This window comes from Pleurodeles waltl, chromosome 8 (genome assembly GCF_031143425.1).
Source record: "Pleurodeles waltl isolate 20211129_DDA chromosome 8, aPleWal1.hap1.20221129, whole genome shotgun sequence".
Lineage (NCBI taxonomy): Eukaryota > Metazoa > Chordata > Amphibia > Caudata > Salamandridae > Pleurodeles > Pleurodeles waltl.
In genome coordinates this window covers 527,822,486-527,843,999 of record NC_090447.1, presented here as the reverse complement: position 1 = coordinate 527,843,999, position 21,514 = coordinate 527,822,486, and the positions used below count along the sequence as shown (strand labels likewise).

At 43.0% G+C, this 21,514-nt stretch overlaps 1 protein-coding gene across 2 annotated transcripts in view; it reads right to left on the bottom strand.

Annotated features, from left to right (window-relative positions):
* The window catches only part of TPP2 (tripeptidyl peptidase 2), a 635,278-nt gene that overhangs the window by 551,280 nt on the left and 62,484 nt on the right, over window positions 1-21,514 (bottom strand). For both annotated transcript variants that reach the window (XM_069204557.1, XM_069204556.1), the window contains exon 5: window positions 4,110-4,234. In XM_069204557.1, the coding sequence (XP_069060658.1) occupies window positions 4,110-4,234 (125 nt within the window). The remainder of the gene's footprint in view (window positions 1-4,109; window positions 4,235-21,514) is intronic.

Genomic DNA, 21,514 nt, shown 5'->3' with positions numbered 1-21,514 from the left:
GGTTTAATGAGACAAGTCGTTTGAAACAAAACAGGACATACTACAGCAGGTCATGATGGAGTTTGCGACCTTGGGATGCGCATGTGCCAGCCCATGTTAGCCTATGGTCCCTTGACCTCTTATAACAGCCCTTAATGGAAAGAGACCACTATAGGGACACATAGGCTTACACTTAAATGGCCACACCTTTAATATAATATAATATAATATAATATAATATAATATAATATAATATAATATAATATAATATAATATACCTTACCTCCTGAGCTTAGGATACCTACCCTAGGGAAGACTGGCATATATTAAAAGAAGTGCTTTGACCTTGCCACACATTGTGAGGGCAAAGTCAAGTAGGAGCAGTTTGCACAGTCTTCAGTTTACTTGGATCACTCAGGGTGGCACAAACAGTGATGTAGGCCTTGGTGACTCCTTTAAATCCCATGCTCTGGGTACCAATATTACCATTTACCACAGACTCATAAGGGGGTTAAAGTCCTTGCCAATGGAGATACCAATTTGAGTACATCATATTTAGGGAGAGAAAACTGGGACTGGGGACTGGTTAGCAGGCTCCAGCACGCTTTCAGAGTCATAAACCACAAAAGCAAAATTGTGGGGATCACCATACAAAAAGAACACTTTCCAGCAATTTGGCTAAAAAAAGTCAAATACTCTCAAATTTTTTTGACAAAAGGTTTTGGAATTTCTCTTCACACGCTGAAAGTTTTGGCCTATTTCTGTCCCATACTGTTTTTATCATGAAAAGTTTGAGAACGTTGAATGGTGGAACTTTTACAGTATTTCGAGTTTTTGTCAAAGAAAAGTTACAAAATAGTTATTTTTGTTACTCCACTTTGACACTAGCAAGTTATTGTGGGTAATCAAACATGTTAGAGCTCATACAAGCCACGTTATAGCCTGAATGTCCCTTCGTCTCCACTTTTTTTTTTTTTTTTCTTTTCAATACATGTCTGCAGTTGGTAGGTTTCCTGTGATGCCGATGACCTTGGGTCCAAATACTACAGACACTCCCTAGCTAAGTTCCTTCAAAAACAAACAAAAAAAAGAAAAAAGAAAAAAGCACACAACACTTCCTGGTGTTTAGTGAGTGGAACTCCGCTCAAAAACACTGAGAAAGAAAAAAAAAAATACATGTCCACTACCCCAAGGCTGAGGAAACCAGGAGGAACACAGATGTGGATCAAATTATTGGCAGGGACACCTTGCTATGTGAGGGACACTGGAGGGGATTACTATCAACTGGGACAAAATGCTAAACAGGGGAAAAAATGTCATGTTTAGTGTCTTCTCACAGCATGCCAACATTCAGGGTGATAGGGTCTGGCACAGAGTGACAGAAACATTAGGAGTTGTAGATGGTAACATTGTATGGTTGTGGTAGGATTCCCCAGCAGTCTAGGGTCATACTTGCAACTAAAAGACAGGAAAGAAAGTACTGCAAGTCAGAAACTTAACTTGCAACATGTTTAACTGACCAGCCAAACAGAGTGAAGGAGCTCTTGCTACCATCAACAAATTCCTTAGGTCGTAAAGAATTTAAAATGTATATACACGTTCTGTACCTTCTATATAGTTCAGAGTTTGCTATCGGTCATCAAGTGAACAATGCACCATAAACAGGGCTCCAACCACTTTTAAGTGATCTGGAGACTCAGTTTCCCATTCAAGACTACATTTCCTAAGTCAAGCTTTAGTCAAACCATGTCTTTGAGCAAGTGAAAGTGGAGAAGTTTTTTGGAGAAACTATTAAAAGTTTGACTGATGTCACGTTCAGTGTGTTCTCATGGCCAGTCAAGCAGGGCAAGGGAGGCCTGGTGCTCATTAATTGAATCCTTAGAATGTGCAGCAGTTGAAAATAAACGCTTATGATGGGCATCCATATAGCCCGTGGGTGACACTTGCAACTGAAAAGATAGGTCCCTTAAACCAGCATTTTCATTTCAGTGAGAAACCAATCTCACCTCTTCTCTTCTTCTATGAGAGGTACAAATCGTAAGACAACTTTGGTATATGCTTGGTGCTAAGGGTCAAATGGGCCAAGAGAAGAGTTTTCCCCTCTCCGCCCCAGCAAATGAGCAGACTAGAGGACCTGGACAGGCATCCAATTAAACAGATGTTAATACAGGTACTTTAGGAACCGGGTGGCTAGAGGGAAATAGATGAAAAACATCCTTTATACACTGAACCACTTCAGAGAGGATACCCTGCACTGTTCTGATCCTCCCTCTTTTTGTGTTGCAGGGGATGGCCTTAGTCAAAATGGCAGACCTCCCTAGGGTATTATATATCATGATGAATTCCTCTTTCTGCATTCAAACCTCGTTTAAGTGTATTACAAGCTTGAGGAGGTCATTCACTTGGCAGACTGGACTTCTAAGGATGGCAAGTGTGAAATACTATAAATCAACCAACAAGGATTAGCGATGAATGTATTTGCCTTCCACTTAGTCATTATCAACAGATAGCACTACAGGCCAGATACTAATCCTGCCTGTAGACTGAATTACACACAACATGTGAGACTTCCCAACTCCACTATCTCTAAGGATGAAAACCTCTATCCAATATTCCATCTGCACCTGAAGTGGTACTGCTAAATGGTGACTATCCCTTTGGCAAACTGAGTGGCTAGGTAAACTTACAGAAGAAACAACTATATGGGTAGGCAATCACACCCTCCCAGATATCTGCACTTGGAGAATGGGGCCAACTATGGCTATCCATCTCAAAGTTCACAACTTAAACACAGTTCAAGTCATTAGAGGATCACCAAGAGGATTACAGGCTATTAAACAAGCAGTCTTTTCCACTAATTGCAACTTAGACATGCCCTCATCCCATATCTGACCCAGATAGGAGAGATACTTGCCTTCAAGATTTGTAGAGGCCATTCTGGCCAAGTTACAGATGTTAGAGGGTGAAAGAATTTCTAGAAAATGTGTCCCTTGTCATAAACACAACTGATCAGTTTGACAGGCTGGGAGGTGAACGAGGCCAAAAAGAGAAAGAGAACTGGATGACCCCTCCCCCCCATTGCACAAGAGAGGTTGCTATCTTGGTTAGATGGAGATAGATACAATTTAACTACCAGCAACAAACATACTATACCCACCAGCATCTATGGCAAATGCATAGAGGACTCTCTCGTAAAGGACAGTGCTCTCTTTGGAGGAGTACATTTGTTGATTAAATTTAGAATCAACTAAGAATGATCAAGTGCTTCATTTTGTTTTCATTCTTGTAGAATGGTTTATGCTGCAGTGTATGGAAATATATATATATTTTTTTAAAGTTGTGACATGACGTGTCAAGGCTTGTACCGACAAACTACACTAATTGACTTCATATATGTGTAGGCATAATGAAGACAAAAGACCCTAGCTCACTGTGTGAAATCACACAACTGTCCTTAAAAATACAAGAAAAGGAAGTTACTGCTTCACAAATCTGATCAAAGGTCTATGGTTAACTTGGTTACACCTTGGTCAGATCCACAGGTAGTCACTCCCATTAATATTTCACCTCTTAGCCACCATTTATCGCAGCTCCGGTTTCTTAACAATCTTATCAATCTTAAGTGCAAAGAGACAAAACATCGATCCTTCTAAGAAAGCCTACAGACAGAATTAATGAAACAATCAGTTACCCAAGAGAGACCCTGAGATCGTGGACTCAAGCACAGCACATGAATGCTCAAAATCCCTTCTTTCTCTTCCCTACTTGGCTGAACTTTTACATTGTGGGAAGGAGTCTCCAAAAGCATCAACTACTTAGAAATGGATTATTAGAAAATATAAAACAATGGTGAAAAGCCAAACGTCATCTACATTGGTACACTGACCCACAGCAATGCATTCAGATGATGGCTTGGCAAGGCAGAGTCAAGGTGTTTGGTAAGAAGAGAATCCCATTTCTCCCACGGTTGGATGTTATGTTCCCTGATCAAAGGTTGCTCCAGGACATTTCAACCTCAGATGCAGACATGTTCAATTTATTATGGTAAAGGAGCAGATAACCAAAATCTGTTTGGCAAAATAAATCAACCAACATAACTACAATTTGCTTCTACTAGTAAATAGACATACCTCCAAGTTTCACCATCATACCACACCAGGCAGTCATACACTGGGCCAGGATCACAAAACTTCTTTTCAAATGTATTCAGCAGCTCCACTTGGCACTGCAACTCTTCTTTTATCAATTTGCTAACCTTGAAAAGAAACACATTAAATTAAGATGTTGTTCAGTATGACCGGAACCCAAATTAGACCAATCAAAGTGCCCTGGGAAGATGCAAAATATTAACACGTACAGCAGGATTCAATAGCATAGATGCAAAAACAGTTGTAGGTGACAAAAATACAAATCTGTGAGACTTTTTTCCAGCATACTGAAGCAATCAGTAGTTCCTGCCCATTATCAACAGGGTGGGACTGTTCTATAATTAGTATGTACTAGACTGCAGCTGGATAACCACAATACACTTGACTCTTCAGGGGCACAGAATTTTAATAGTTGATTCCGAGAGGATTTGAAATTCAAGTAATAGGTTGTTCAGATTCAAATAAGTGAAAAAAACACAACATAATACAGAATATATTAAGTACATTAAAACTCAAACATTAGCATTGATTTATTCAAAACGAGTATAGGAATTGTACGTATGACACAACATACAGCTATCAAAATTCTTAATAGATTTAACCACAAGTGCATTATCACCAAGAGATTACTTGTTGCATCGTTCATTCTGTTAGTTTCTATGTATTCTTCAGCAGGTTTATCCAATAAAACAACGTGTGGAAACCCTAGATCTCTTAATTCTGAGTTGGTAGATTTGTAGAACAGCTATAGCAGAAGAGAACGATCCTTCACCTCATCCAAGATCAACAGCTTAGACTGTTAACTTCACATGTTCATATAGGCTGGCGCAAGTGTTCAGGCCTGCATGCTACTTGGTTAAACAAACATTTTGCAAAAATGAATAAAAAAGCGGACAGAAGCTTTCCTTTTCGATTTTCAGTACAGTTGTTGTTCTTTTCAACAAGTTTGAAGCTTATTAGCAAAGCTGAACGAACATGCTTTAGTAAGCCTCAGGCTATTGTTTCTTTTAAGGTTTCTCTCTCTTTGAGTAAGACTGTACCTTGACCTAAAACAAGACTGATTACAGTAACAATTCATGAATTATTCTTATTATATGGACTCCTTATTTCTGACAAGAGGCAGTGAGAGGGATTAACTGGTATGGTCGTCAGTCTTTTCAGGAAATTCCACTTCTGAATAGTCAGTACTTCATAAATAGACTGTTCTGCACCTCTGCTTCAAATAAAGCAGAGGCAAATACTTTGTCCTTGCTCGCACACCAAAAGCAATGCTCATGACCTCATCCTTGATTTAACAAATGCAATTACAAATATCATATATAGTTTTACAAATGAGATTACGTATTATCATTAATACCATCAATGTCGGCAATGAATACAGAAGTATTTCCTTAAATTAGTCTGGCTTGTTGATTAATTATCTTGTTCTTTTAAGTGTTGCTACTCACTGATATACACTTTGTGATATCATAAGCTCTGCATTTCGTGTGTTAATTATAATCTGCATGGCAGATATGTAAGGTATGATTTGCGGAATTAATCATAATTGATTCATTGAAGTTATTTTTAGGTTTTTTAACGAGAACTTTACTTTAACTGTGGTTTTGCAAGTGAATTTCATGGTTTGTTTTTAAACATTCTGTTACATATACATACATGCACACAAACACACACAAAAGTTACAAGGACGTTATAGTTAATTTCAGACTTTCAAAACCATAGAAATTCTGCAGGTATATTTAGAGATATTTCAAGTAACTGAAACTAGTACCTTCACAATGCACACTTTCTTCATCAATAATTTTATTGCAAATGTTGCAGTAATAATTTCAATGATGCCATGGAAGATACCATTACTGATGTAATATATGGGATAGTTTGCAGTGTATGACATCTTTGTTTGGTGCAGATGTGATCACCTTCCTCTGCATCAAGAAACGCGTCTCCAACGGAGGGAAACACTTTTGGGGTTGGGGAGGGTGGAGTGGGAGGACTTTCAGTAAGCCGTCCATCATCCTGGGAAAAGGGCAGGAAGACATAGCATACCACTAATGTATGGGGGGGACAAATGGGTAGGGCTTCCAAGGCCATTTTACATATTTGTAGTTTTTAAGAGGGAGAACACAATCTCTAGTCTCAGTAACAGATGACAAGAAATAACCCACTCAGCGTCACTACATGAGATAATAAGCTAAAAAAAGAAGAAGAAAAAAAAAAAAGAAAGAAAGGATGCAAACACCTCCATCAAGGATTACAGAAAACTTTTCCTGGTGGATGTGCAATGAAAATACACTTGCTCTACCTTCACCATGCACTTAGGATGATTAGTACTTCACAGAAATTAAGCTGCAACTTGGGCTCCTGCTTTGTTTCGGTCTGTAAGTGCTTCCTGATGAGGTTTACTTTCTGTGAAATGAGCATCGTGCCACAATAAATCATGCCCTGCAGAATACCTTTATTTTAAAATAATTTTTGAGGACCGCAGAGGGAGCCTCACGGTTGCCACGGTCGCAGCTGACTCTCCACCTCCTGTGGGAGCCGGCACTGCTTCTGTACGCAAGGAGCTGCAGGAAATGCAGCTCCCTCATGTCGGAGCAATACTGTCATCTCCTACCCTGCCCGCATGTCTTCGGGTAGGGAAAGAGATGAAAACTCAGGGAATATTTTGACAGCTCCCACTTGCTGAAAGTGGAGTATTTGCTTTTGCTTGGTGGGAGTCGTCCCAGCTCCCGCAAAGCAAAAGCAAACAGCTATCTTCCGAGGATGGGCACCTCGAGAAATAACAGGAGCCAGCAATGAGGGGAAGGTCTGGGGGACGGTTCCCTGGTCCATAAATGGCTCCAGGAGGGGGGCTGCATGCCGTACCTCCTTTTTGTTTAGCACCGAGCAAGGCTAGGAGGTTAGGCAATTCATATTCTGCCCACTTTGCTTTTTTTGCAGATTCTTTTTGGGAGACTCTGCTAAAGCAAAGTCCCAAAATGGGTGCCAACACTTTCTTGTTGGAGTGTTGGCAGCCAATCAGATATGAGCACGGGGACTGCTGGATAAGAGGAGAACGGGCGCCCCTAGATATCTATATTTTTTTCCCCTTTAGTATCTCTAAAACTACTGAACCGATTCACACCAAATCACAAAAAGCATGATCTTCACACCAAGATCTAGCTTCCTGTCAAATTTGTTGTAATTCCGTTGAGCGGTTCAGGCTGTATGCGTGTCTAAAGAACCTATGGAAAATGCATGGGGGAAAACACGTTTTGAGTTCCCCCAACTCCCCTTTTTGCTCAGCGCAGGCTTGACAGATCGCACCAAAAAACTTTCAAATTTGGTGAGGATTCGGCAAACAGTTATTGGCAGGACAAAAAAAAAAAAAGCCTTTCCTATGAAAACTAGGACCCAACTATAGCTACCTACTGGCGACCACCAGTAGGTTTTATATATACACATCACTTAAAAAAAATAAAAATATAGGTTACAGGGATGTTATATTTGTGTTCTGAATTTACTCATACAAAAAAAAAAAAAACCTTCAGCGGTTATAGTTAGTTATTTCCATTAACTATAACTCGCGCCCCCACCATGCACAGTTTTTTCTTCATTAATTTGACTGCAAATGTTTCACTGATATTTCTATTGACGTTATAAAAGATGTCATGAGTGCTGTAATATCTGGGGTAATTGGCAGTGCATGACAAGGGTGTGAGTTACTTGATATAACTAACTATAACTGCTGAATTGCTATGTTTTGTGCGAGTAAATTCAGAACCGAACTAGAATGTTGTCCCTGTAGTCTATGTTTTGTTAAGTTATTTTTTTAAGGTTTTTTTTTTTAATTCCGTTTCTTAACCAGAACGTCCCTTTTTTTCCAGTGAATTTCTAGTTTTTTTTTTAGGGTTTTTTGACGTAAAGTAGTTTTAATTACTATACTTTAATCCTAGCACCGCTGCACATTGCTAAAGGCAGTGCGCAGCGAGGAACTGCTACAGGGGCCGGGCGCCAACACACTCTCCACCCAACCGTGCAATGTGATGCTATTAATTGTGTTTGACCAATGATTTTGTGTTTCACCACTGCGCATATTAGTTGCTCAATGTTCACCAGTAGCACATTATATATTTTGTTCAGTTTAGCCGCCCATTGGCTTTGACATGGCATTAGCCATTACTTTCTGTATTCAGTTTAGCCGCCTATTGGCTTTGACATTGCATTAGCCATTACATTCTGTATTCTGCCTATTGGCTTTGACATGCTGTATTCAGGTTAGCTGCCTATTGGCTTTAACATGATATTAGACACTACATTCTGTATTCAGCTTAGCTGCCTATTGGCTTTGACATGATATTAGACATTACATTTGATATTTAGGTTAGTTGCCTATAGGCTTTAAAGTGGAGTTAGACACTGCAGTTGAAACATCGCAGATGTCTGTATTCTTCCAAGCTGTGTTTTTCCACAAGATGAACAAAGCTGTTTTCTTCACACCAGACTAGACCTGATAAGAGAGAGTACATTTGGTGTTTTCCTTTCTGCTCAGCCTTGGGAATAGGAGAAGTCTAGGAGATCTGTCCCGGTCTCCAAAGGCTTGCGTAGTTTTCCCGAGTTTGAGAGGAGGGGGCACGCTTTTGTAAGGATGACTCTGGGCTACAGTGAGTGAGATTCGAATTTGCTTGACTTCAGGCTGGAGCTAGACGTCAGTTGCCAGTCTCCCGTGTGGGTAGATAATCTCTTTCTCGTAGTTGACCGGAGTCATCAACTTGCAGACCCCAGAAAGATGAAGCTGAAGATAGGTCCTACTTGCTCATACGGTGATGAATTTTGACTTTTATGCTTTGCTTTGAATATATTATATATTTGCTGTGTACATTGCAACTGAGAAGTACTGTGATTTTTCTTGCTGCGACTACTTTGTGTGCTTGAAATCTACTAATTCGTCTCTCAAGAACTTGTGGGTGGGGAAGAATTACCAACAATAAAGGTCTTCTTTGAACTCAGAAGTGCATTACAGAGAGGTTCTGTAAACTCCGATATGAGATATGTAGGAAAGCAGAACATGTGCACAGCTGAAGGTTGGCTGCAGGATCCGTCTCTCTGGGTGTGAGTACAGCTGAGAGTGGGTGTGAAAGTGTCTGGGTGTGGGAGGGTGTCTCAAGTTGTGAATGCCTCTGTGACTGGGTACATGAGCCTGAGCGTGTCTGTGTAAGAGTGCCAGTAGCTGTGTGAGTGACTCAGTCACAAAGGAACCTCACCTGCCATTTTATCCAACAAGAGTCCACAGCTTTGCCCAAAATATCTACCGAAGTGGAGTTCTTTCTGTCTCCTTGAATAACTATCCATTATTGTAGGAAGTTGGCTCTGTATGCACTATTTCAAAGTAAGGAATAGTATGCACAGAGTGCCACCTCCGAAGTCGTCAATTATGAAGACCAATCAAAGTGTTATAAATTATCGTGGGGTGACAATTGGGATTACCTAATGTATAATTTGATAGGCTAAAGATAGTGGGGTATAGTAATTGTCCAATAGAATTTTGGGGGAAGGTATTGCGAAAAAGGGATAAAAACTCATGTCACAGAAGGGATGTTAGAACTGGGTAGGGAATGCTGTCGATTTCATCTAGAAACTCTGACACTCTGTTTGGTGACTTGAGACTTAATAAGCCATCCTCACCCATAGACTGCCTGTAGGAAGTTGACTCTGTATGCACTATTTCAAAGTAAGGAATAGAATGCACAGAGTCCAAGTGTTCCCCTTAGAGGTAAGATAGTGGCAAAAAGAGATAATACTAATGCTCTATTTTGTGGTAGTGTGGTCGAGCAGTAGGCTTATCAAAGGGGTAGTGTTAAGCATTTGTTGTACATAGACAGGCAATAAATGAGGAACACACACTCAAAGACAATTCCAGGCCAACAGGTTTTTGTATAGAAAAATGTATTTTCTTAGTTTATTTTAAGAACCACAGGTTCAAGATTTACACGTAATACTTCAAATGAAAGGTATTGCAGGTAGGTACTTTAGGAACTTTGAATTAGCAAAATAGCATATATACTTTTCACATAAATCAGATATAGCTATTTTAAAACTAGACAGTGCAATTTTCAACAGTTCCTGGGGGGAGTAAGAGTTTGTTAGTTTTTGCAGGTAAGTAAACCACCTACGGGGTTCAAGTTTGGGTCCAAAGTAGCCCACCGTTGGGGGTGCCCCGGTTCCAGTCTGCCAGCAGGTAAGTACCCGCGTCTTCAGGGGGGTTTTGTAGGGCACCGGGGGGGACACAAGTCCACACAGAAAGTACACACTCAGCAGCACGGGGGCGGCCGGGTGCAGTGTGCAAACATGCGTCGGGTTTTCAATAGGTTTCAATGGGAGACCAAGGGGTCTCTTCAGCGACGCAGGCAGGCAAGGGGGGGGGGGGGGCTCCTCGGGGTAGCCACCACCTGGGCAAGGGAGAGGGCCTCCTGGGGGTCACTCCTGCACTGGAGTTCGGATCCTTCAGGTCCTGGGGGCTGCGGGTGCAGAGTCTTTACCAGGCGTCAGGATCTGAGGAACAGGCAGTCGCGGTCAGGGGGAGCCTCGGGATTCCCTCTGCAGGCGTCGCTGTGGGGGCTCAGGGGGGGCAACTCTAGCTACTCACGGTCTCGCAGTCGCCGGGGAGTCCTCCCTGAAGTAATTGTTCTCCACAAGTCGAGCCGGGGGCATCGGGTGCAGAGTGTCAAGTCTCACGCTTCCGGCGGGAAACGCAAGTTGTTTCAAAGTTGCTTCTTTGTTTCAAAGTTGCAGTCTTTGGTGAACAGGGCCGCTGTCCTCGAGAGTTCTTGGTCCTTCTAGAGCGGGGCAGTCCTCTGAGGATTCAGAGGTCGCTGGTCCCTGGGGAAAGCGTCGCTGGAGCAGTGTCTTTAGAAGTGGGGAGGCGGGCCGGTAGAGCTGGGGCCAAAGCAGTTGGTGTCTCAGTCTTCTCTGCAGGGTATTTCAGCTTAGCAGTCCTCTTCTTCTTAGGTTGCAGGAATCTGAGTTCCTAGGTTCTGGGGAGCCCTTAAATACTAAATTTAAGGGTGTGTTTAGGTCTGGGGGGTTAGTAGCCAATGGCTACTAGCCCTGAGGGTGGCTATACCCTCTTTGTGCCTCCTCCCAAGGGGAGGGGGTCACATTCCTATCCCTATTGGGGGAATCCTCCATCTGCAAGATGGAGTATTTCTAAAAGTCAGAGTCACCTCAGCTCAGGACACCTTAGGGGCTGTCCTGACTGGCCAGTGACTCCTCCTTGTTTTTCTCATTATCTCCTCCGGCCTTGCCGCCAAAAGTGGGGCCGTGGCCGGAGGGGGCGGGCAACTCCACTAGCTGGAGTGCCCTGGGGTGCTGTAACAAAGGGGGTGAGCCTTTGAGGCTCACCGCCAGGTGTTACAGTTCCTGCAGGGGGAGGTGTGAAGCACCTTCACCCAGTACAGGCTTTGTTACTAGCCACAGAGTGACAAAGGCACTCTCCCCATGTGGCCAGCAACATGTCTGGTGTGTGGCAGGCTGCTAGAACTAGTCAGCCTACACGGATAGTCGGTTAAGGTTTCAGGGGGCACCTCTAAGGTGCCCTCTGGGGTGTATGTTACAATAAAATGTACACTGGCATCAGTGTGCATTTATTGTGCTGAGAAGTTTGATACCAAACTTCAGTTTTCAGTGTAGCCATTATGGTGCTGTGGAGTTCGTGCATGACAGACTCCCAGACCATATACTCTTATGGCTACCCTGCACTTACAATGTCTAAGGTTTTGCTTAGACACTCTAGGGGCACAGTGCTCATGCACTTGTGCCCTCACCTATGGTATAGTGCACCCTGCCTTAGGGCTGTAAGGCCTGCTAGAGGGGTAACTTATCTATACTACATAGGCAGTGTGAGGTTGGCATGGCACCCTGAGGGGAGTGCCATGTCGACTTAGTCGTTTTGTCCTCACTAGCACACACAAGCTGGCAAGCAGTGTGTCTGTGCGGAGTGAGGGGTCCCCAGGGTGGCATAAGATTTGCTGCAGCCCTTAGAGACCTTCCCTGGCATCAGGGCCCTTGGTACCATGGGTACCAGTTACAAGGGACTTACCTGGATGCCAGGGTGTGCCAATTGTGGAAACAAAAGTACAGGTTAGGGAAAGAACACTGGTGCTGGGGCCTGGTTAGCAGGCCTCAGCACACTTTCAAATCAAAACTTAGCATCAGCAAAGGCAAAAAGTCAGGGGGTAACCATGCCAAGGAGGCATTTCCTTACAGTTATGTATACTACACTACAGCTGTGTAATGTAGCAGAAGGAGATGTCACCAGTGACCTTGTGTGCATTTTGGCAACATGATTGTTCCTTTTGCGTCTTTCTCTAGAATTCTGTGATAACATGAATCCTCCTATAGAGGAGCCAACAAAACTACAAAGATGTAAATCTCTCCCAAACCAGGGTCCTTCCTCTTAGCTATATGACCTAAGTGCTTATTTATTTTGTAGAAATGTCCTCATATTCCTTGGCATCAAGAAAGTGCCACCAAAATCTGTGGCAAACACACCGGGGGGTGGGGGAGGGAAGGGGAGGTGGTTTGCAACATATCAGACATAACATGTTTTGGCCAAGTCTGGCCTTGTTCACATACGCACAACGTTACTAACATTTGTTTAAATGGTAGTCACCTGATCAATGGTCATGGAAGACAGACTTTAACATTTGTTTTAGTCAATTGCCTTGAAATTCCCTTACAATATTTCCACAATAAATACACATTTGTGTAATGTTTCATAAATTACATTACAAGCATGACAAAATTCCAATTAATAATTTGCTGGTCATGTTGGTAAAACCAGATATTCTCAACATTCATATACAATTCTAGGTAAAAAAGCTGCTATAAAAATTATGCAACTTTTCTGTGGAAACATCCGTTAAATAATTTTTTTCTTTCTCCTTTATGATATGTGACCACAATTAATTGTCACCTTTGCGGGGGTCATTAACCTCATCTGATACTCTCATGCAAAAAAAATACAATGCATACATCTTATTATGTATGCAATGAACCATGTGACCTCATTTTGAAAGCAATTACGCCCTTAGTGGGCTAATTCTACTATGTGGCACCAGCCACATTCCACAAAGCAGCACATCAACAATTGCATACCTCAGAATTTATTACTGATTACTTATTGCACTATCCATGCCAAATGAAAATAATCATATCCAATATCAAGTCATGTGTAAATCACCTGATGTCAAATATGAAAGTTCCTGATCCTTTCTCGAATGTTATCAAAAAGTATCAAAATGTGCAAAGGGGAAGGACATAGCTGTACTACTTAAAACCACCCTCAGTGAATTATCTACACAAACCCACTTTGAGTAGTTAACAATAAAATAGTTATCTTATAAAAAATATGTGCAACTCTTCTCTCAGATTTAAACCATTTGGAATCTAAATTGAAATGTATTGTGTCTCAAATTGTCTAAGTAACTGATCCCGGTTACCTCCCCGCATCTGCTTGGGGACCGCATCAATTACATAAGACTTAAAGCAATTGGGATTGTGGTCATGACATTCATTAAAATGTTCTGCTTCAGGGCATGTGGTGTCAATGTTGGTAATGCCTGCTTTTTGGCGTGTCTCCCCTGTCTTGTTGCATTCTGATGTCCTGTTGTTGTGGTATACTAGACTCTGTTTTTGCTGGTTTATTGACTGAGCACTTTACCACTGATGATCAGTGCTGAAGTGCAAGCGCTCCTTATGTAAATTGTATTGGTGATTGGTTTATCCATGATGGGCATATCGGATTTACTGGTAAGTCACTAGTACAGTGCACCAGAGGTTCCCAAGGCCTGTAAATCAAATGCTACTAGTGGGCCTGCAGCACTGGTTGTGCCACCAACATTTAGTAGCCCTGTAAACATGGCCAAGACCTTCCACTGCAGTATCTGTGTGTGCAGTTTTAAACTGCCAATTCGACCTGGCAAGTGTACCCACTTGCTAGGCCCAAACCTTCCTTTTTGGTACATGTAAAGCACCCCCAGGATAGGCCCTTTCAGAAAACAGTGGTGTAAAGATCCTTAGAAATTACAGAGACTTATCACTACTTATAGTAATGTACATTCCCGAATGACAGCAGCCCTAAGCTAACATTGGCATCTCCTTAAAAGTGACCCAGTTATTGGGGAGGACATGCCAAGACGCCCTCTACTAACATTTCATAGAGGTAAATATTCAACAAAGTAAAGGAAAATATACATGGTTGACAAAAGGTGATGGCTTTAAGCGTTTTAAGTGCAAACATGTAAAAATTGAGAAAACATCAGGAAAGTGGAATTTGGAGGGAAAGCACTACACAGGATCAGAGAGCAGTACAATTGTTGGAGTGATTTTGTTGTGTACATTCGCCAATGTAGCTGCCACAAAATGTATGTCAGGAGTACCACATTGCAAGTCCACAAGAGAGTTCTGCAGCATTTAAGAGTGATTAAAAAATTGTGATACCACTTATTCAGTGGCCAGACATACCAAGGATGTACATGAAGGCAGAACAAATGACCTTAGGCATAGTGTAATCGATGGTATAGGCAAAACTGCCAGAGGAGGAAACAGGAAAAGAAGCAACGAATATTAGCATCTAAGAATATCTTGGCATTTGACAGCAAGGAACCTAAGGTGTTGAACTGTGGTGAAGAGCTACATGCGCATCTGTGAAGAAGAAAGCTGTCTGTTTTTATTTTCTTTTTACTGCAGAATATATTGCGAACACTAGAAATTTGAAGCTACGGATGAAGACAAAACGCATTGCTCTTTGTTTTAAACAACTGATATTCATCAATGCTCTTTGCTCCTTAGGAGTAAATATGGGAGGCTGTTTTGCTGTTTTTATATATCGTTTTTAAATCTTCCTTGCAGAGCTGGAGGTGGATGGTTACCAAAACAGAGAAGTCAAGGAGCTATGTTATCTATTATTTGCAGACAGCTGTTGCAGACAGACCAGGGTGGAGAATCGCCCACTTGGGCCAATCAACGTATATTTGTATGGTACAGCCCTATAGAAACTTTGAGCGATCTTGTTTCACAACTGAACATACAAAACTGGTGAAAACAACGTACTGAGTTGGATGTATTTATGTAATATTGTGCAACCAGCTGGAGTCTTCATGTGTTATTGGGAAGAATTCCCCTACAGACGAGTGGAGGTTGGAGAAAGAGAAAGAGAAAGAAAGAGCGAGAGAGAGCGAGAGACAGAAAGAGCGAGAGAAAGAAAGAGCGAGAGAAAGAAAGAGCGAGAGACAGAAAGAGCGAGAGAGAGCAAGAGAAAGAAAGAGCGAGAGAGAGCAAGAGAAAGAAAGAGCAAGAGAAAGAAAGAGCGAGAGAAAGAAAGAGCGAGAGAGAGCGAGAGAAAGAAAGAGCGAGAGACAGAGCGAGAGAAAGAAAGAGCGAGAGACAGAGCGAGAGAAAGAAAGAGCGAGAGCGAGAGAGACAAAGAGCGAGAGACAGAAAGAGCGAGAGACAGAAAGAGCGAGAGACAGAAAGAGCGAGAGACAGAAAGAGCGAAAGACAGACAGAGCGAGAGACAGACAGAGCGAGAGACAGACAGAGCGAGAGACAGACAGAGCGAGAGACAGACAGAGCGAGAGACAGACAGAGCGAGAGACAGACAGAGCGAGAGACAGAGCGAGAGACAGAGCGAGAGACAGAGCGAGAGACAGAGCGAGAGACAGAGCGAGAGACAGAGCGAGAGACAGAGCGAGAGACAGAGCGAGAGACAGAGCGAGAGACAGAGCGAGAGACAGAGCGAGAGACAGAGCGAGAGAGACATGTTGGCTGCTTCTATGAAGAAAGCTTTATATGTTAAGCACAGAAGATTGGGATGAATAAATGGATGAATTTAAGCAACTTGATCCTGGGACTGTGTACTTACTTATCAAGGAATTCCCTGAAACAATTTATAGTGTGTGCTTCGGTACCTTCTTCGTAAGCTGTCCAGACTGACTCACAGAATGGAGTTTCGCACCTTAGGTGGAGGGGTGCTGTTACAATGTGAGCACAACTCCAGGGACTCCTTTTTCTTTGCTCCTCTTTGGGCTCATTTACTTATTGTATTACTGTTGCCCCCAATCCTTATAGTCTTGGGATGAGCGAACACTTAGCATAGCCACCTTCTGTTTTTCCGACTGCACTGAATAGGTTTGTTTCACAAGATCTGTGGGGTTGTTATGTGATGGTTTAAAAGTAAAGGCAAGATGGCAACATGCAGGTTGAGAAAGGCAGAAGTTTCCGAAACGCATTCTGTCCCCATAATGGTTTAGCTGATTTAAGAGTGTCTTCAACATGCTTTCCGAGTGCCTGTCTTCTTTGAAAAGAAAGTGTGGGATATATATATATATATATATATATATATATATATATATATATATACACATACATACATATATATATATACATACATACACATTATATATATATATACATACATATATATATATATACACACACACACACACACACACACACACGCACACACGCACATATAAACACATAATCTACTACCTGTCGCCAGTAGGTAGGTAGTTATTATCAGGACCTAGTTTCCATAGGACAAGCATTTGACAAATCGTCATAAAATTTTCCAATAAAAGTGTCCTCCAGGGTCTTGCTTTGCATGGAACGTTTCAGGGTGATCCATCAAGTGGAGGCAGAGAAAAAGGTGAGGGTTAAAAAAAAACTGTTTCCCATGTTAATTCCCATAGATTTCAGACAAGACGACAGCCCAAACCGCTGGAAGGAAATGCACTCAATTTGTCAGAAAGGTAGCTCTTGGTCCAGAAAGCACGCTTTTTGTTATTTGGTGTAAATCTGGTCAGTAGTTTGATTAAAAGAAAATCCAAATTTGTATATGTGGGTGCCCAAATAATTCGTGAATTCTCCTGATCTCGTGCAGATATTTCAACCAGGAAGTATTGGCAGCCATTTCGGAACTCTGACTCAGCAAAGTCCCAAACAAAAACATAAAAAAAATAAAGAAATCTGGGCAGGGAATAAAAACCCTGACCTAGCCTTGGTCTGCATGGGATCCCACATCTAGGCGAAAAAGTTTTTTTGGTTTGTTTTTGCTGCAAATTTGCGGCAAAAAAGAAATACAAGTACAGGCTCCTGCACTCACTTTCAGAAAAAGCCTATGGGTGGGTCAGGTCCTGGAGGCATACACAAATAAATGTTATATATAAGGAGGGAGGCGCGCGCCCCTCCCCCCCTCCGTCCCCCCCTCCATCCTCCATGGAATCTTAAGAGCAGCGGCGACCACAACCTAACTGGGACTTTATTTCATTGATGGAGAAGGGGTGCACAGACTCCCCTGGGGCAGTTGGAAATCCCAGGAACCACCACCACTTCCAAGGATAAATACAATTATTATTATTTTATTTATTTTTTGAAGAGGGGGACCACGTGCCCCCCACCTCCTGGGCCATACACGGCCCAGGGACCACCCCACCCCCAGGGCCAGCCTTTGAACAACAAAGGAGGGAGTGGGTCGTGCGGCCCCCTTTCTGGGGCCTTTTATGGCCCTGGTAAAAGCTATTCCCCCACCCCAGGACCGGTTCCTGTTGGCTTTTGCTCGGCGGGAGCTGTGACAGCTCACTCCAAGCAAAAGCAAACACTAGCTCTGCGCCAATGATGTGGGAGTAGGAAGGCTGCTCATGCTTGCTGGGACCGTGAGGGCCTTGAGGCTCCCTCCGCAGTCTCCATCATGGTAAAAAGAGTGCCCTCGGTGAGGCCAGGGCAACCAACAGGAAGGGGCCATGTTCCCTGGGGGATGGGGCCCACACCGCCGCTTCCCAATTTAATTTAGGAGTTTGGCCCCGGGGAGGAGGGGGCACCTGGGGCTCATTAAGCCCAATGAAGGGGGTTCCGCACGACCCCGCCCATTTTTTTTTTTTGGGTGGTTCCCTAGGGCAAAAAAACTAAAAAGCCCTAGGAGGGTGGCCCCATGCACCCCACTCCTTTTATTTTATATATTTGTGTATGTCCTAGGACCTGGCCAACCTGAGGGCTTTTTTGTATAAAAATCAGTCAGATTGCGCTTCCCCCCCCCCCACCCCTTTTTTTAATCTGAATTCACGGCAAAAATAAAAAAAGCTTTTTTGCCTTGGCGGGGTCCCAGGGGTGCCTCAGAACCAACGCTAGGGGGTTCCTACCCTAACCTCTAAGGCAGAGCGTGGCACAGGGGTGACTGGTTAATTGGGTTTTTGGCTGCAAGATCTTGCTAAAAGTCAGGGCATGGAGCCATACATCCCCCAAAGCATGGCCAAAGGCTGAATCTGGTACAGGTTGGGTGGTTACAGGAAGGAGATTGGTCGCAGTGCCTTACTTTATATTAAAAACCCAAAGAAATTCACAGAAAAAAACAAAAAGCTTACAAGGACGTTATAGATAGGAAATAGAAATAAATAAATAAATAAATAAAAAAGAAGGTTAAAGAGAGGTCATAATTAGGTTGTGATTTTCCATGAACAAAATCACAGAAACTCAGCATTTATAATGATGGTTATCTGAAGTAACTAGAACTTGTGCCTTAAGGTAACTAACTCGCTCCCTCTCCATGCACTTCTAATTACCCCACATTTTACAACACTCAACAATTTTGATATTATGATGATATTATTCATGATGATATTTGCAACAAAATTAATGATGAGAAAAGTGGGGAAGGTCGGGCGCAAGTTTTAGTCATTTCAGATAACCATAACTATAACTGATGAATTTTTATGGTTTTGTGCGTGTAAATTCAAAACCTAACTCTAACATCCCTGTAAAAAAAAAATTTAAGTGAACATATATATATATATATAAATATATATATATATATATACACACACACACACACACACACACACACACACATTTTCACTGGAAAAAACTAAAGGTTACAGGGGCGATATAATTAGGTTCAGATTTTGCACACACAAAACCACAGAAATTCAACAGTTATAGTTCTGTGAGCTACCTATAATACACTCCTGCAATGCACTGATGATGGCCTCAGATATTGCATCACTCATAACGTGTCTGTGACATAAGTGATGACATCTTAAATGACATCCGTGATGACATCACCAGTGAGTGTTTTGTTAAAGTTTGAGCCTTAAACATGTATAGTATGCTACTGCGTAAATTAAGTTACCATTCCTTCTGCACTACTGAGTGATACTATTTCTAACATGTCAACTGGTCTATAACTTCACTCTTCAGTGATGGCTCAGTATAGTTCTGTTTTACTGACCAGTTTCCTTAGGCTGCTCTCCTTCACGATGAATGACTGTAGGACCAGTTTGCAATAAACTTATCTGTTTACTAAGACCTTTCTCTTGGGTGATGGATGTAGTAGACATTTCCAACAGACTGGCCTTTCTGCTCACACCTTTCTCCGGGATGAATACAATTTTTACAAATGGTTTGTGTAACACAGTGGCCTGTCCACTAAGACCTCTTTACTAATCGTTGGTTGTTGTGGTTTGTGCAAATCTGAGATTTGCACTAAAACCTTGCAGGAAAGTGCCCCTCTTAATATGATAATTCCCACCTTTTCTCAGTGGTACTGAGGTTTTTAGACTGAAGGTGCACTTGGTTCCTGCTAACCAGGTCCCCAATGCCAGTGCTCTTTCCCTAAAACAAGGTAAACTAATCTAATTGTAACCAAACTAGCTCACACTTTAGCACCCCTGCAAGTCCCTAGTAAACTGTACCCCAGGCACCTATGGCATGGGTAATAACAAGGGTCCTGGGGACTGCAGCATGTACTGGGCCACTCTAAGGGACAACCATACAACTTGCACACAGCCTGTCATTGCAGACTGCTTGGCATGGTGCAAACCATGAGTGAAAACATGACATGGCACACTCATTGTGTGCCATGCCCCAAATCACTGCATCTAATATATTTAAGTCACCCCTACAGCAGTCTCTATGGCCCTAAGGCAGGGTGTATTAAATCTGACGTGAGGACAGATCTATAGGAGCAGATATGCTTCTCTGATGTCTAGTTCGATTCCTAGATATTGCGAGTGAGCAGGGAAGCCATCTTAAGGTATGTACTGGGCACTGGTCATTACGACTTGAACAGCTACATAATGGCTTGTCTGAAACCTATGGTGTTTGGTATCAAACACCTCATCTTAATAAATCCATACTGTAAGGAAATGCCTCCTTGGCATGGTTACCCCCTGACTTTTTGCCTTTGCTGATGCTAAGTTTTGAATTGAAAGTGTGCTGAGGCCTGCTAACCAGGCCCCAGCAACAGTGTTCTTTCCCTAACCTGTACTTTTGATTCCACAATTGGCACACCCTGGCATCCAGGTAAGTCCCTTGTAACTGGTACCCCTGGTACCAAGGGCCCTGATGCCAGGGAAGGTCTCTAAGGGCTGCAGCATATCTTATGCCATCCTGGGGACCCCTCACTCAGTCCAGACACACTGCTTGCCAGCTTGTGTGTGCTGGTGAGAACAAAACAAGTAAGTCGACATGGCACTCCCCTCAGGGTGCCATGCCAACCTCACACTGCCTATGCAGTATAGATAAGTCACCCCTCTAGTAGGCCTTACAGCCCTAAGGCAGGGTGCACTATACCATAGGTGAGGGCACCAGTGCATGAGTACTGTGCCCCTACAGTGTCTAAGCCAAACCTTAGACATTGTAAGTGCAGGGTAGCCATAAGAGTATATGGTCTGGGAGTCTGTCAAACACGGACTCCACAGCACCATAATGGCTACACTGAAAACTGGGAAGTTTGGTATCAAACTTCTCAGCACAATAAATGCACACTGATGCCAGTGTACATTTTATTGTGAAATACACCCCAGAGGGCACCTTAGAGGTGCCCCCTGAAACCTTAACCGACTATCTGTGTAGGCTGACTGGTTCCAGCAGCCTGCCACAACCGAGACATGTTGCTGGCCCCATGGGGAGAGTGCCTTTGTCACTCTGAGGCCAGTAACAAAGCCTGCACTGGGTGGAGATGCTAACACCTCCCCCAGGCAGGAGCTGTAACACCTGGCGGTGAGCCTCAAGGGCTCACCCCTTTGTTCCAGCACCGCAGGACACTCCAGCTAGTGGAGTTGCCCGCCCCCTCCGGCCACGGCCCCCACTTTTGGCGGCAAGGCCGGAGGAAATAATGAGAATAACAAGGAGGAGTCACTGGCCAGTCAGGACAGCCCCTAAGGTGTCCTGAGCTGAAGTGACTAACTTTTAGCAATCCTCCATCTTGCAGATGGAGGATTGCTAAAAGTTAGTCACCCAATAGGGATAGGAATGTGACCCCCTCCCCTTGGGAGGAGGCACAAAGAGGGTGTACCCACCCTCAGGGCTAGTAGCCATTGGCTACTAACCCCCCAGACCTAAACACGCCCTTA